At 47.4% G+C, this 17482-nt stretch overlaps 1 protein-coding gene and 1 non-coding gene across 3 annotated transcripts in view; one reads left to right on the forward strand and one right to left on the reverse strand.

The window, feature by feature from the left end:
- The window catches only part of Nfatc1 (nuclear factor of activated T cells 1), a 131845-nt gene that overhangs the window by 1084 nt on the left and 113279 nt on the right, over positions 1-17482 (reverse strand). Inside the window, exon 10 of one of the 2 annotated variants that reach the window (XM_031366136.1) lies at positions 1995-2056. The exons of the other annotated variant lie outside the window; for it this stretch is intronic. Within the exon in view, the coding sequence (XP_031221996.1) occupies positions 2010-2056 (47 nt within the window). The 3' untranslated portion in view covers positions 1995-2009. Of the gene's footprint in view, positions 1-1994; positions 2057-17482 lie in introns of those variants that run through there. 2 annotated transcript variants of the gene reach the window in all.
- Positions 6288-6406, forward strand: LOC116087933. The gene has a single exon (XR_004117707.1). It is a non-coding gene; the product is annotated as a 5S ribosomal RNA (ribosomal RNA).

Genomic DNA, 17482 nt, shown 5'->3' on the forward strand with positions numbered 1-17482 from the left:
AAAAAAAGCTGGATATTAAAGCAATGAGGTATTTTATACACATCTAAGTTTTGAAAAAACCAAATGTTGCTAAGGACATGAAGAAACTGTACTCCTCAGTGTGGGAGAGCAATTTCCACCCCTCGTCAAGTGAAGGGCACACGAATTACTAGGCTCCCTGCAGCCAGAGGTGGCAGTCATATCCTTACATGACGGACCCAAGAAGATGACAAAGCAAATAGGGTGAGGAATGCTGGCTAGCTAGCTGAGATACCGGGTGGGACATGGTGGCCTCACAGGTCTACGGACAGGCCTGCAATGTTGACCACTTTGGATGTGACAAGTGACAAGGTACAGAAAGGACACACCTTGGAGTAGCAAACACCTTGACAGAAGGAATGACTAAAGCCTTTGCAGACGATGATCTCTGGTGAATCCAGAGATGAAGGCAAGGAGCTTTGCGTCCTTATTCTGTATTCCCAGTGGTTTTGAAGAGTGGCCATAAAATCCCTGTCTTCGTGGTCTGTGCTCTGAGGGTGGCCGAGGACCTGGCTGGTGCATGTCTCACTGGAGCAGTGTGGCCCAGCTGCATCTCTCTAAGGTATCTGTAAAATCCCCCTGTCTCCTGGCTATGGTGAGGAGGCAGCAGTTGTTGCTTGCTGTCCTCATAGCTGCCCCTGCTGGATCTAGATGCCCTGAGGCCCAGGCCAGAGGGTCCCTGTCATATAGGCTGACCCATGACAGTGAGCAGCGATAAATGAACACTGGGCAACAATAACCATCGTCCCGAATGGCAAGCACCCTCCAGGAAACACTGATTTACACGTGGACGTATGGACTCCAGTGGGTGCGTGTGCCAGACAGAGTTTTTTACTAAAACCTGGGCCTTGCTGCCCACTGTTTTGGCTCCATGGGCAGGCCAGCAAGCCTTGGGTCTGCCAGTCTCCACAGGAGTTACAGATGTACTTTAGCTGCACCCCACTTTTAAAGTGAGTACTGATGGCCTCATTCAGACCCTCAGTATTGCACAGCAAGCATGTACCTGTGCATTCATCTCCTCAGCCACAAAATGTGACACACACACACACACACTCACACCACATACACACCATGTGTGTAGGTTAAGACTTTCCTTTGCTTCATGAGTCTGCTTCCAAGAGAGACGAGAGGACCTTTGGGCTCATGGGGCTAGGCTCTTTTGGAATCAAAAGGTCTGCTCAAACATAGCTGTCAGCTATGACCAAGTCACCTTTCCAGGCACCTGGAAGGACTGCCCCAGGCTTCAGCTCCTACTGTGGTCCTCCGAGGCCCCCCTTGTCCCAGCCTGTAAGTGTCTTCTCAAGTCGACATGTCCTGTCTCATCCACACCCACTCTGGAGCCAGAGGCTCTGACTGGATTGCATCTAATTAGCTTTGTGTCCCAGCCTTTTCTCAGTCTTCTCTCTCCGGGAGGGGCTTGCCCTGCAGGTCGTCACGATCCCATCGAAAGATAATCCAGAAAGTCCTAGTTAACACATGACCAGGAAACAGATCACCTGGCTAACGGGGCCTTACAAATTTGCGCTGGGAGTTTTTCCCCAAGTGTGTGAGTCAACTTTGACCTCTGGCACAGTTCCAGCAGTGACATCTTGGAGTCCCAGAAGGAACACAACCCCAAAGAAAGAGGAAGGATCCTTTGTACTTGCCATTATAATCTCAGCAATGTTCTTTCCACAACTGTGAGGTAGAACAAAACTACCAGGGACTGACTATGCCTTCCGGTGAGGGGAGTGGGGGAGGATGGCCCAGAGAAGCCCAGGGTGGTCCAGGCATAGGATGGAGCGCCATTCACTTCTCTTGATTTAACTGATGTTCACCTTTCTTATGTATGGAGGCCCCTGATGTCCACCAGGGAAGCTTACGACGGACATGGAGCCCACCACTAGGGCTTGTTCCATGGATTGACCCTTTGCACTGCTGTTCCATAAAAGTTCAGTGGCTCCTGTTCATCTCCCAAGGAGGATTTTGAGGTACTTCCTCTTAGAGACTCCTCAGCCCATGCTGCCGTTGGAGGCAGAGCTTGGTATTGAGAGTGAACCTAGGGAAGAGAGAAACACATTCTCTTCTTAAAGGCAGAGACGGGTAAAATTTGGGCCACATCTAAGAGAAAAAGAACGAGGCAGGGAATGGCCTATGACGGTACCACAGCTGGGCTTGAACTGGAGCCGGAGAATAGTCATAGTGGGGGGCAGGGGGTGGGAGAGGGGAGGGTCTCAGGGGTCTGTTGTCTTGTCCCCAAATCCGTCTCGTGGGATCCCTGGGAGCAGACAGGCATAGTCAACTAAGGAGCCACGGCCATTCCTCCCACCCTCCCAGGCCCTGAGGAGCCTCTCCGCCCCAATTTAGTTCTTGCTGACCTCTTCCCTGGTCAAAGTTGGCAGAGCTCAGCCGATTTGTGCACATGGAAGTCCCTTGGGAGAATTCTGATGGTGCCTGACTGAGCTACCCATCATGAAACCCAGCCAGCTGCAGGAAAGTGGGCATGGCGAGTGCCCAGAGCTGGCATTGTCCAGATGTGGCTTTGGTCGGGAAGCAGATGACACATTTGGCTCTAACAGTAGGGATGAACCACTCCAGCTTTTCTCTAGATCCGGTGTAAGATAGGTACTGACACCCCAGGTTGCACTGCCTTCACAGGGGCTCAGAGTGGGGTGACACCTTATACACAGCCCTCGGATACACGTGTCCTTGGTGAGGTAAGGGCGCACAGATGTAGCCAAAACACAAAGCCTGTAGACCCTGATACCTCTTAGCCCCCTCCCCCGTCAGCAGGCTCATCAACTCCAGATCTGTTTAGCTTATTTTCCTTTCCTTTCTTTTTGTCTCTTGAGAAAGGATCTCAGCATCTAGTCCTGGTTGGCCTAGAACTCACTATGTAAACTAGGTCAATGTTAAACCTTCAATAATCCTCCTACCTATGCCTCCCAAGTCCTGGGATTCTAGGCACATGCCACCATGTCTGTTTCCAGACTCTGTCCTGGCTGAGTAGAGCTAGAACTTCCAACCCTTACAAAAAAGTATCTTCTAAGGTATTGTAGGTATCAAAATGTGGTAGCACACCCTCGGATAGGACAGTACTTAAGGTTTCCTACCTTGGGGCACACCCCGAAATACCTGGGGTGCTACAGAATATGGACCTTGATCCATTCCATCCCTTTCTTTTCTCAGGCCCACCCTGTGCTGCTCCTGCTATCCTGTGTCCACATCAGTCAACTCTCCCAGAATGACAGACCTTGATTGCTAGGGCTCTGCTATCCCGGTCTGACCCCAAAGAAGCCACAGGCAGAGGCAGCTAAATTGGTAGGAAGGATCCCAGGCTCTCTGCCCTGGTTCCACTGAGCAACCAGGGAATCTGTGTCCAAGAGGAATATCAAGCCATCTGTCACTGACAGCCCCTTTGCCCGATGAAAGGAATATGGCTGAAGGAAACAAGGAACTACCATGACCAAGAATGAAACTAGGTCCCGACAGCTGTGCCTAACCACACCAAGTAGGACTCAGATCTGCCAAGAAACTAGAATCAGCTCATAGAACATGCCAATCTATATTCAGCTAGAGAAGAGAAGTGCTTGGACCAGAGTAGCCGCTCCAGGTCTCCCCTGTTTTTACTAGACTATCTCAAACTCTTGTGTTAAGGGTTGACTGAATCTCAACATTAACTATCATGATGAGCTGCAAGGGCAGGGGGACATAGGAACATGGACGACACAGTGAATGGAAGAGTGGAGGGAAGGATGGGTAGGTTGGCAGTTGATAAAAGGATGGATGGGCGGGATGAGAGAAGGATAATGGACCGGTGGATAGAAACATGGGTGAGTGGATGGAGGGATGGGTAGGTAGATGGGCAGAGGAATGGCTGATGAATGGGCAGGTGGCTGAAGGATGGAGAGGTTACTTGGGCAGATGGAAGTAGGATAAACATAGGACAGATAGTGAGTGGAGGGTATGTGGATATGTGGGGAAATAGCTAGAACAATGGGGTGGGTGAATTTGGGTAGGTAAATGGATTGGTAAGTTAGTGAATGGAAGGTAGATGGATAGATGAGTAATGGATAATGGATGGATGGATCAATGGATGGATGGATCAATGGATGGATGGATGGATGGATGGATGGATGGATGGATGGATGGATGGATGGATGTGTGGGCAAATGAACGAAGGGATTGGTGATGATGGGTAGATAACGAAATGGGAGGATCTGTTTCCTTTCTGTATTAATATTAGCACAACTAGATAGATCTACAGTACGCACAGACAAATCCTGGTACCCTGCCCACCAGGTGTCATGAATGTCACCTGCTGACTAGAGACTGACTTGCTCATACCCTCTGCGTTTTCCTCACAGGGAGATTTGACAATGGGGTTGGGAGGAGTTCCTTTGAATGGGTCTTTGAAAACAGAATTTGAACTATATGAAGGAATTGTTATAATCCAGATTAAGTGGAGTCTTAATTAGTGAAAGTCTGGATTAGGTAGTACTTACATTTTTTGTTTGTTCCTTTCAAGTGCGTGCCATTATGGGAACTAATTGCTAATAGCATATTTTCAGGTCGAGGTCCTGCTGGGTCTCCTCCAATGAGTTGGCGGGGAGGTCGCCTCATAATTAGTGGCCTTATTTGCATGCAGACAATGAGTGTTCCTAAAGTCTTTAACCTTGTTCCCATAAGAGTAGCTCTGGCATTCTTGTTTTAAGTGATTAAATTGCTTGGCAAACCCCTTTCTCAAGAGGAAGCCAAAAGGCAAGGTGAACCTAGCCAAGCCATCATTACTGTACAGGGATTCTGAGTGAAGGGAGACTCCATTAATAAGGCTTCCTGTTACGGTCCATGGAAACGTACAACGGAGAAATGTCCACAAGATTCAGTCATCTTCAACTGGGGTTATAAAACCAAGCAGAGAGATGACTTTCTGGGTGGTCTCAGACCTGCAGCCCCGGCTGTGCTGGGTCCCAGCCCCGATGGGTCCCAAGCACTAGCCTCTGAATGAGCTGGGCTATGGCTAGGCGGTGGCTGGTGTGTGTAGGTCTTCTGCAACCTGAGGACAGTCTGAGCAACTGAGAAGAGGCCGGAGAGCCGTGGGCACACTGCGTGCATGTGACTGTGGTCACCTGAGCTGCGTAGGAGGACTCCCACATCACCTGAGCAGAGAGATACTTTTGCTTCACTTCTGCTCTGTGAAAACTGTGAAAACCTCTTGGCTCTCACCCAGCATTCCTTTGCTTTTCCTCCAGGTAAGAGGCACATTTGGCAGCGAGAGCTGTTTTCAGCCTGTTTGATGCTCTCCCTTCCGATTAAAACTATACGAGGCCCCAAGGCATATCCAGTGATCACGAGCCGCTCTCTTGGCTAGACGCACAGTTTTACTTGAATAGCATTATTGTTACATGACATAAAACGCAGGGGAAGGAAGACTGACTACTGCGCTGACTGAAATTTGGCCTACTAGAGAAGCTTTGGAATATCAAACATCAGAATTTCTGCTCTCAGCCAAGATGAACTAACAAGGACCAGATTTACTCTTCCACCAAAACAACTCGCAAGAGGACAAAACATATGAAACATGTGGTAGACATTAGACAGCAGGCAATGAAGGAGAGGCGTCCCTGAGGGACGGCAGACCAGCAAGGTGAACCCTCAGTTTTTGGCTCAGAGAAGGCCCTGAGCCCTGTTGAGGGTGGAAGGCCCAAAGCCTGCTAATCTACTGTGAGAAACAAGGCTGGGCGTCTTAGGACAGACACTGCAGGGGAGAGAGCTGACCATACTGTTCCCAGGAGAAGGCCTTTAGACCTGGAACCACCCCCACAATACCTGGGACCTCATGCTCCATCAGCGCCATACCTCATTTTACCCAGAGTAGGAGAGTACAGCGGACACCCAGGAATGTCCTGAGGACAACCGAATAAAGTTTTAAAAGAAGGATGACCCTAGCAAATCACTTTCTGGCGATCTGTGTGTCCAACAATGCTTAGGCCCGTTTATGAGCCCACAAAATAGATCCTGCACCTAGGATCCACATGCCTGGCACCAGTCTGAAGCCAACAGGCATTAAGAAGTGTAGGTGACCTCAGACCACGATGCCCAAATTAGCCGGGCAAGCAAAACAGCTGGAGACAGGAGGAAGACTAGCTCAGCAGGTAAGGGCAGCAGATTGTTTCAGGTCGGAGTTAAAAAACCAAATCTAACTTGTACCTTTGAAAAGTCAGGTGTCAGCAATGGAAAGAGCAGTAAGGAGGATTAAGGACAGATTCAGTGCTACAAAGAAAAAATGAGTCTACGGCCATACCACCCTGAATGCGCCTGATCTCGTCTGATCTCAGAAGCTAAGCAGGGTCAGGCCTGGTTAGTACTTGGATGGGAGATCGCCTGGGAATACTGGGTGCTGTAGGCTTTAAAAAAGAAAAAAGAAAAAAAGAAAAAAATAAGTGAGGTTGAAGACTGGAAACTCTATCCACCAAAAGTGGAAACACTGGAAGCTGAACTGGAGACATCTCACTGTAGTGGCAGAGACACCTTGAATATATAACAGCTGAAAAATGTTTACAGTTTATGAAAAGTGAAAGTCCACAGATCCATGAGAACCTTAAATACTAGGGAAAAGAGGAACAATTACATACTCAGTTCGCTGAAAACTGGTGATAAAGAGAAAATAATTTAGCAGCAGCCAGAGCAAACGGCATGCATAGAACAACAAAGGTTAGCATGATATTGAACTTCACCTGCGAAGCAGTGAAAACTGGGACCCTTGGTAAGCATCTCCATCCCCATGTCCTTCCTCCTCCCTTTGAAGATCAGCATCCTTAAAGGACCCAAAGGGGGAAAAATGCACCAAGAGTCTAAAACATTGTTTCTCAAAAATAAAGTCTAGGACACCAAGCTGTCTCAGTGGGTAAAGGCTGCACACGTCTGAGGACTCACATTTCTATCCCCAGGATCCACGTGATAGGAGAGGAGAGTCAGCTCCTGAAAGCTGACCTCTGACCTCTATATGCATGCTGTGGTACTCACCCATCCACTCACAAGTAAATGTATTTATTGCAACAATTGTAACTTAAAAAAATTAAAAATAAAGTTGCATATGACCCAGGCAGTCAGCATAATAAAAAAATTATTTATATAAACTAATAGGAAAAATTGTCGAAACTGAAGCCATGAGCATGGTAAAAGCCCCAGGAAGTAGAAGTAGGAGTGCTTCCTAAGCTAATACAAGGCATCCACACAGCCCTCAGTGAACGTCAGATTTAGAGGGAGAGACTGACGCTTTGCCCAAGACGAGGAGTAAAGTAAGCAACTGTCCAGCACGGGATTGAAGAAGTTTTTAATTAACTAAGGCATAATTTTATTATTTCTTCCCCCCTTTCCATTCAATACCTCTCATGTCCCACTCTCTCCCTTTTAAATTCATGACCTCTTATTCATTTAATTACATATATATTATATATGACATAATATATATACATGCAATTAAATATATCAGTGCAGCCTGCTGAGTCTGTTTAGTATTATTTGTATGTATATTTTTTTAGGATTAACCACTTGGGATGAGATAACCATTTAGGGGATTCATCTCTGGGGAAGACACACTCGCTTGGCAATTGATAATCACCTGCAGGTCTTCATCTAGGGTTGGGGCCTTTGGATATTTCACCCACGTACATTGAGATGTCAACTGGGGCTGTGGTTGTTCAGGTCGCGTTAACACTGCCATATTGTTAAGATTTTATGGGCTTGGCTTCCCCTGTCATATCTAGAAGGTGCAATCTTGCTGCAGACTTCCTGGTCCTCTGCTTCGTCCAATCTTTCCACCTCTCTTCCTTTGTGTTCACGAAGTCCTCCGCATCTGAACTGTGTTGTAGATGATCAATCAGAGCTGGGCACTCCACAGTCAGTTCTTCTCTGCATTTTGACTTGATGTGGCTTTCTGCAAATGGCAATTCTTGCCAGTGTGCAAACTTGGAGACAGAGGATCGGTATCTTTAAAGAAAGAAATGAACAGAAAATCTAAACACACACACACATACACACACACTCTCACACACACACTCACACACACGCACGCACCCCTTCAGTCTTTGAAAAGAAAGAAAAAGACATGGAAGATGTATGGGAGAGATCAAAGTGCGCCTGTTTTACACAAAGAGGTTATATAGAAAATGCTGAGGCTCCCACAGCAAACTAAGGACTGAGAGCGAACACAGCCAGGGCAGCATGCAAAAGCCAACCACATTTCCGGGTTCTAATAATCCCTGCATTTGTGTAAACTGAATATACAATAGATATCATTTACAATGAGGCAAATGAAATTAAAGGTAAAAACAGGAGTATGCAAGTGTCAAAATCTAAAATGTAGGCTGGGTGTGGTAGCATATGCCTTTAACCCCTGCATGTGGGAAGCTCTGTGAGTTTAAGGCAAGCCTGTTCTATGTAGTGAGATGCAGGACGGCCGGGACTACATATTGAGAACTCATTTCAAACAAACAAACAAACATTTTTTTTAAAAAAATGCAGGTGAAAGATTTAACAATGTCCAACCCCTCCCCCCCAAAAAAAGTGGTGCTGGCCTTGTGGCAGTGGTGACAACACGGTGGTCCCAGCCATAGAGTGCCACCAGCAGCAGCAGCAGGGCACTGCTACTGATCTGGCCGTGCTGACAGAGGGTGTTAGTGAGGAGAGACACCCGGATTAAGGAGGCCAAATAGATAGTCCAGAATGAGGTTTACATATCCGCATTCAAGTACAAAGGGGACTTTCCTACAAATGGTGCTAGAGCAGTTAGAGGTGCAAGATAAAATGGCAAGCTTTGAGCTAAGCTTCATGCCTTCCTTAGAACATTAACTCAAGTGGATCATGAACTCAGATATAAGATGTAAGATGATACACAAGAGACGCCAGGGTCTAGGACTGAGCGAAGAGTGCTTAGGTTTGACAACAGAAGCTGACGTAGAAGAAGACAAATTAGTCGATCGATCAGATCTCACAGGAATGAAAAGCTCTTTCTCAAGAGCTTACTGAGAACTGCAGAGAGAGGCTACAGATCTGCAGGAGATACTCATGAACTACAGCCCTACCAAAAGGGGCTTCATCTAGGAGACGCAAGGGACTTCTGGGCTCTCCAGGAGACAGCCCATGAGGAAATGACTCCAGAGACATTTCATAGATATCCATATGTCTAGACATATGGAAATATGGTCAACACCATTAGTTGTCAAGGAGACGTAAGTTCTAACCATGATAAAATGTCTGTCACTATACATGTATCAGAACAGTTTTAATAAAAATAAGGCTTCGTGTGTCCCTGGAGGGAAGATAAGACAGAACAGCAGGAAAGGACATGGGTCACTTTTCAGAAACTAAAGATCCACTAAAGATAGCGCTGGGTTCTTGGGGCTCCATCCCGTAGACATAGAAATGCATGTTCAGAGAAACCTCTACACCACCACTCACAGCAGCTTTTTATTCATATCCAAGAACTAAAAAGCACACAGGCCTAGAGATATAGCCCAATGTCAAATCACTTGCCCAGCATGCAAAGGCCTAGGGTTTGATCTACAGCAAAGTAAAAAAAATAAAAATAAATAAATAAATATGTTAATGCCACCCTCCCCAAATCCAAACACCCTCTGCAGGAGAGGAGGTGAGCAGAGAGGAGGTGAGCGGAGAGGACAAATGTGAGTGGAGAGGAGGTGAGCAGAGAAGAGGTGAGCAGAGAGGAGGTGAGCAGAGAGGATGTGAGCAGGCTGACCCATCTCCACCATGAACACTACTGAAGGGACTAAAGAAGCTTGAGATGATGTAGAGGGAACCTGGCTGGGTCAGAGGACTGCAGGGAGGAAAAGCAGTGTAGGGGTGCAGGTTGCCGGATACACTTACAGAGAACAGCAAACTGCAAGTGTAGAAAAGAAAAATAGCAGGCATTGGAGCATAGGGACACTGAGGCACAGCCCTGGGTCTTCATCCTGGTTGTGACTACATGAAAATCCACGTATAAGAAAACTGCAGAGAACTCTGGATAGGCCAGGGCAACCAGAGTGAACCCAGAAAGCTGCACTCACATCTATTTCCTGTGCTGAGGGGGATGTGGTAAAGTGACAGTAGGACATGTTAAAATTTACTTAAAACACTTTTGGGTGTGTGATTTTCTTTGGTGTGCGTGTTTGTGTGTACCAGGAGGCAGAAGAGGATGCCAGGTGCCAGGTTCTATTTCTCTCTGTCTTATTCCCCAGAGATGGGGTCTTGTATCCAAAACCACCGGTGGCCCTCTCGTGACTGCCCATCACCACTGGTGACCCTCCCATGGCTGCCCATCACAGCACTGCATTATAGGCATGCAGGGCCATGCCTTAGCTTTTTATGTGGGTGTTGGGGAATTAATCTGAGGGTTAGAACTCTGGTCTGTAAGTGAATGCCCTTAGACAATACAGCATCTCCCAAGGCACTAAAAATGTTTTATTTTTACAACTTCTTGTGAATCTAAACTTACTTTAAAATAGAAAATTGAGAAAAGAGACAACATAAAAGTTTGTTTTGTACCCACACAAAGCCTGAGATAACATATCCTACCAGACCTAGGCACAACACAGAAGGTTCTAGACTCTTCTGGAAAAGGATCAAACCTGTATGGAATGGGCCAGCTGTGGCAATGGCACCACATAAGAAAACGCGAAGTACTTCTACTTTCTCATCGAACTCTCTGTAGCATGTGATTTACTCGTAAAGCAAACAACATATCCCAGGACCAGCTGTGTGGAAAGCAATAAGGTGCTTAGTGAGAAAACCCACAAGAGCCAGGTGTGGAGAAGTGGGCATGCAGAAATGAGGGTCCCTATATCTTCCCATGTGGCACAGTACAGCTTTCAGGGCCCAACACACACAACAGCAGGAGTGCTAAATGAGGAGTGAGCCAAGGCAAAACTACAGCCATGACAACACTGCTGAGGATTGAATGGGAAATGTCCCAGACAGGTTTCTCCCGTGTTTGGGCACTTGAACTCCAGCTAGGAGTGATGTTGATGAACATGGTAGAACCCTTGGGGGGTGGAACCTTGCTGGAGGAAATAGGTCAATGTGGGGGGGCTTTGGGGTTTTATGGTCTGGCCCCACTTTCTGCCTACTGTCTGCTTCCTGATCTACTGATCTGTGACACAGGAAGGGGTCCCAGCTGTGCATTCCAGCCACCACGCCAGCTGTCATGTCACACATTATAGATTTGTACCTTCTCGAACTGTATGGGGAGACAAACCCTTCTTACGTTGCCTCTTTTCAGGTGCTTGGTCACAGACAAGGAAGAGCAACTAATAGAGAACCTCAAAAGAAGATGGAAGAGAGGGAAGGGTAATGGACAAAGAAAATCAAGACTATATAATTATATCTAATCACATGAATAATTATATTAAGTACAGTAGTTTAACCACCCTGCTTCAGAGGAAGAGAAAATGAAATTACATTAAAAAGCATGAAGACCAAGCTACACGCCTATAAACATATTTTACTTAATAAGATGTGAAAGGGTTAAAAGTTCAATCATGAATACATAAATGTATATCTTGCTACGCTGATCAAAAGTTAATTCACAGGATAATTCACAGCAGGGTGTTTGCAGGGACAGGGACAGTGACCTCACAGAAACAAAGGTGTCAATTAATGTGGAGCTCATATCACCTCTAAACAACCCAGACAGCAAACCAATGAGGTTTCAAAATACACCATATAGGCTTCAGGAGAAATAAGCAAGCCCATATTACGAAGGTAAGCGCCTTTTAACAAGCAGATGGAACATGAGTCAGCAGCCTGAAGACTTGAGCAGCATTATCAAGAGACTTTATCTAACTGGATTTCCAGAGCGTTCCGTCCCACTACATTCAACATACTTTTTTTATTTTTTATCTTACCAAGTGTTGAGAAGCCTACTAAGATAACCCATGTTCTGCCCTGTAAATAAGCCCCAGAGACTATCGAAACTAAACATTGTATAAATGATGTTTGGTAATCTGGATAAACTCCAAACGTTTGAAAAATATGTGTACTTTCAATAGGTTAAAGGAGTCAAGAAGAAATTAGGAATGACTTTGGATTTCATGAGGTGAGAGTACATTTAGTAAGTAATGGGAAAGAAGGCTTAAGGGAAAACCATATCACCATAAACCTACACTGGCAAATTGCATCTTTGACCTCAGCTCCTATCTTTAGAAAGTACATGCTCTAATTTCTTCTCTGTTACTGGGACAAAACACTGACCCAAAGCAGCTTAGGGGCAGAAAGGGTTCATTTCAGTGTACAGGACACAGTTCATTGTGGGAACTCTGGGCCAGGAACTCTAGGCAGAAACCATGAACGAATGCAGCTTTTTGCTTCACTTGCAGATTCATGCTTTCCTTTTATACCCTAGGACTACCTGCCTAGGTAATGGCGCCGCCCACAGTGAGCTGGTCCCTGTATCGGTTGACAATCAAGACAAATCCCTGCTGACAAATGAGAATGAAATAAAAAAGCGAGAGAATGAAACCAGCATCCATGAATGAAATTGAAAGTTGGAACCATACAGTGTCTTGCATCTTACTGAGTGAGTGCAGAGCCAGAACAAGCCTAGCCAAGAAACAAAGAGTGGAAACAGAGTAACTACAGGCAGCAGGTAATGAGAGTACAGGACCCACTTCCCAGACAACGCCTTCCTCTAAAGGAAGCCTTGGGATTTGATTTGAGGGGCCTATGCTTGCTCACGTGGGAGAGCAGCACATTCGGTTTAAGGTCGTAGTTCAAGAAGAAGGAGAGTGATACATAGGCGCATGCTAGATGTCTTTTCCCTAAAGGACATTCTAGAGGTACACTAATGATAAAGGAAATTTGCCCTAAGAACATCCACTCACTTAGCTGCTGACAGCTTTCTCTACACAATCCAAAAATTTAACCTGTATAAATGATGGTCATGCTGGTCAGGGGAAAAAAAAAAACCAAAACCAATTGCCAAGGTCCATGATGAAAGAGAGGTCCCCGCTGTGGATTCTCGTAACACACTTTATGCCAATGAAGTCTACAATTTACATGACATGGACGGATGCCTCAAAGGTCAGAAACTACGAACATTAAAAATCTTTCAAAAACTAAGGGCTGGGGAGACATCACCCTGGGTCAAAGAGCTTGCTGGACAAGCATAAGGACATGAGCTCAAATCCACAGAAGCCATGCAGCAAGTCAGCCACGGTCAGGAGTGCCTGTAGCCCCGCATGGTGGGGATTGGGGAGGGGGTTGCTGGAGCTTGCTGGCTGCTAGGATAGCTCCAAGTTCAGTGAGAAAGCCTGTCTCGAGGAAACAAAGTGTAGATAGCTTGAGTAGGGCACCTAGTGCCGTCCTCTGCTCTGTGTGTCCATGAGTGTGTGCATGTCCGTACCTACCAGGCACACACCACACACACATACCCCAACCAAACAACAACAAAACCCATAACTAGCAACACAACACTGTAACTATTAAAGTTATTGAGTTTGTATTGAAAATACTCCCACAAAGGAAACCTCAGACATGGGTGGTTTTGCTGAGGGATTCCACTGAACTCCGTATAAACTCCTAGGGACTAAGGGCATGGGCGTGGGCATGTGTGTGCGTGTGTTTGTGTGATTAGTTTCAGGATGATGCTACAACCAGACAAAGACACTAGAAGAGAAGCAGCTGGCTTCTGCCTGAAGCAAAAGGCCACGCCACCATTTCTCAGGTTCTTGAGAGAAGCGAGGCAGGCTCAGATTGTGTGAAGAGCTGAGGTGCCAGTAGTCTCCACTCAAGTCTTAACTGGGTTGTGTTTCCCTGCATCCTCTGCCAGTTTAGATCCTAAAGAGAGAGTGGATGAGAGGATGTGGAGAGCAGGGAGGAGCGAAGAAAGGGAATGGGTGTGGGAAGAAGGCTCCAGCATGACGAGACATGCAATGACACCAGGGGTGCACACAGCTCCCAAGAAGGACTGCCCTTGTTCTCAGGTGGAGTCTAACATAAACAGTACCCCAGTAAAACTTTACATAAAGGGAGATTACAAACAGCAACATCCCTTTAAGCAGGCAGCATTTTAGTTCAGTTTTCTTTTGACTTGGACTTGACATTAAAAAAAAAAGAAAACAAACACACCAGTCTTCGCTTGTTGGGGCATAACACTTGCTGAGTGCATGGGAGGACTGGGTACAGGCTCCGTAGAGTTCCTGCACTTGAGAGACTGGGTGATGCAGGTTTGGGGTGTGCGGTTGGTAGAACTGTGAGTGCTGAACCTGGGAAGAGCACAGTGCTGGGACTTAGCAGACACCAGGCTGGATGAGTTACCTCTGCTATTGGAATATCAATCTAAACGGCCTGGGCATTGGTTGGGGCTTACACGTGCTTCCTTTGTCACTTGAAAAATCACAAATCACAGAGACAACGGAGACGTCTTTTGCAAGGGAATTCTGTCCTTTCCCTACTAGCAGGGACACTAAAGTTTTGTCAAGAAGCCTTAGGAATAGAAAGAAGTAGAGTTAGGCACTTGGAGAGTCAGGACATGTGAGCTGGAGTGAGAGGGGGGAGTCCCTGAAACAGGAGGGCCACCATCGGTTTCAGGCAGATGATATCCTTCAGCTGGGACTGCAAAGAGAAGAGTAGGCTCAGGTTTGGTGAGCATTGGAGGCCCCAGGTGGTCCTCGGCAGCTCCTTGGCAGGCCTTCACGGTCACATTAGAGTCCTGGGAGGAGGTCACTTCTGTCCTGTACAGAGAATGGTAAGTTCACGTCTTCCCTGTATAGAGATGAGCATGACTGGCTAGTCCAGGATGTGTCTTGGGCCAGTGCCATGTTGGGGTTGTAGCATGTCACATTCTACTCTCCCTACAGTGGCTGTGCTGGCCACCCTGTCTCAGACATCCTGGATCACTAAGTTCATCGACACACTGGGTGTGATTTCTGTGATGGTTGATCTGCTTCTCATCATGCCTCTCTGCTCCTTGACAGCCTGTTCTCAGAAAGCCTTCTGGCGAACGCACCACTGCTGCTCCAAGGCAGGTCCCCGGCCCCAGAGGACAAGGCCTACCCTTTGTCACAGCACACGGAGCTCTGCAAGTCCCCAGACTGTCACCTCTCTGCCTACATGCAGCACACACCTCAAAAGTTAAGGACTTTCAGGACGACCCTTATGAGGTAGAGGGTGGGGCTTGGCAAGGCCAGGTGGTCCTTGATGTCTTGTGTCCACTAGGGAGGTCCAACTGTGGGCAGGGAACCTCACACTTGCTCACTAGCAAGTGCACACTTGCTCACTCCACCTTCTTTCTCTCGCTCACTGTCTTGGCGGGTATCAGCTGACCTTCGGGAGTGTTCACCTTCATATGGCCTTGTTTAGGATCCAGTTTGCTCAGAGCATGGTGGCTGCTTCCTTCAGGAGCATCCTCAATGAGCATCCTCCATAACCAAGGGAGGATGTTGTCCTGCCCTCCCTGAGTCTGGCATCTCTGGGTATCTGGTCTACAGCATTTCTTCAAGAGGTAGCTCTAAGCTGACCCATTCCTGGGGAGGGGTAAGGGCTTTCAGGAGGTAAGATCTGCCACCGTGGGGCTTCTTTCGGCTCCTCTTTCCCCACTAAGCATTCTATGCCTGTGGGTGTTCATGCAGTCTCCTGATTCACCACTGTTCAGTTTCTCTGCGTGAAGAAACGGAACTGGGAGAATCTCCTCTAAGAACACTAGTTAGATCTCTGCCCACAGCATTGCAAACGGCGTCCAAGCATGGGCCACAGAAGGCCAGATCCCGGAGGCCACAGAGGGGTTGTGCACACAGCTGTCCCTGCCCAGGCTTCAGTGTCCATAAGGGGACTGTGGGTAGATCCATCCACACTAAGGCTCCAGTGTCCACAGGCTGTCTGTGGTTTCAGCTACCCACACCTTGGCCCCAGTGTCTAAACAGGGCTTGTGAGCACAGCTACCTATATCCATGCCCATTGTCTGTCTACATAGGGACTGTGATTCACACTTTGTACTTGGACCATGCTGGAGGCAGCACTAGGGGCTGGAGCCACAGTCAGTCTTGGTCCTAGGAGCTCAAGGCTCCATTGTCACCTCTGAAGGTAAATGTCTAGGAAGATGGGAAAGTCTAGGCAGCTGAGTGGCCCCACAGCCAATGGTCCTAGGGCCACAAACCTTCTCTTCTCCAGCCAGCGGTGACAAAGCTGGAACAAGCCTCTTTGAGCACAGTGTGGCAGCCTCTATCTTTGATAAGTAGTGTGAGTGTAGAGCGTTTCTGAGAGTTTGTGGTGGACAGAGAATCGAGACTGTCTGCAAAGTGATGTCCAGATCTCGAGGGCTAAAGCCAGATACATGGCATGGGTAATGTTCTTGTCCCGAAGGAGTCTGTGGCAGTGGCAGAATCATGGCTGAGAAAGGTGGCTGGGAAAAAGGGTGGTGGGAGCAGGTGGGGCTCAGCTCCTCATTAGGCCAGGCTACACCAGGTGACACTGACGGGGAAATGACTCAATAGTGAAGCAGACAACCATGGTCCTTTGACTCATGTCAGCCTCTGAGAATCCCATTTGAGTTTTCTTGTCTGTAGACAAAAGGATGGCTACTGGCCATGGCAGTGCTGGGGCTAGAAGCCCATTAGCAGCAGCACAGCTTACTGTTCTACACATTGTGAGCAAGACCCCAGGGTGCTGTCAGACAGAGGGTGCAAGCATCATGTCTGAAAGCCTGTTGGTTATAGGCGGGAAAGAGGTAAGGCTGCTTTTGCACACCATGACCCAGAAACAGAGAGTGCCCTGCGCCTCACGTAGACAGTGTAAGGACTGGGTTTCCTCCTTTTACCATCTCCACAGTGACTGTCATTTGAGGACATTTTCACTCCGGGCTTGCTCCTCCCAGGTCTGGAAGTCTTTACCATGGCTCTTTTCTCCACTGTGTTAATCTGTGTATGGAGTAGGAGTGCCACCAGGGGCTCAGCTGGCACTGTACGAATGACTCACATAGCTCTTGTGGTCCCAGCTTCCCGGCAGAAATCCTAGAAGGGCCAGCTCTGCTGAGAGTTCTCACAGGCAGACTATGGGCCTGCTTTTAGCTTCTGTCTAAGCAAACATTCAGTCATCTTTGACCTAACTTAATTTTTTTGGCATAAAGAATTATAAATATGATGTGCTTCACATGTGTAATTCCAAATTAGGTTAGTGAGCCGGGTCTGTCTCGGGGATGGATGATTTAAAGAGTCCTGTAAACTTGCATTCAGTTGCCTTATGACCAGGGGCTCTCCTCCTCAGCATCTGCCCCAGACCTGAGAATACATGTGTGTGAGTATTTATGATAGCAGTGCTCACGTGTGTGAGCACTCACAATAGCAGTGCTCACAGAAGTCGGAGGTGAGGAGCAGCCAAGCCTGCCTGTGGGGAATGAGAAATGGCCTTGGGGGCTGCACAGTGCAGGTTGCGTGGCTCCGTGGGCATGGGTGCAGCACACTGACGGGTACTACCTTGTATCGGCACCACA

Source organism: Mastomys coucha, unplaced genomic scaffold (genome assembly GCF_008632895.1).
Source record: "Mastomys coucha isolate ucsf_1 unplaced genomic scaffold, UCSF_Mcou_1 pScaffold13, whole genome shotgun sequence".
Taxonomy (NCBI): domain Eukaryota; kingdom Metazoa; phylum Chordata; class Mammalia; order Rodentia; family Muridae; genus Mastomys; species Mastomys coucha.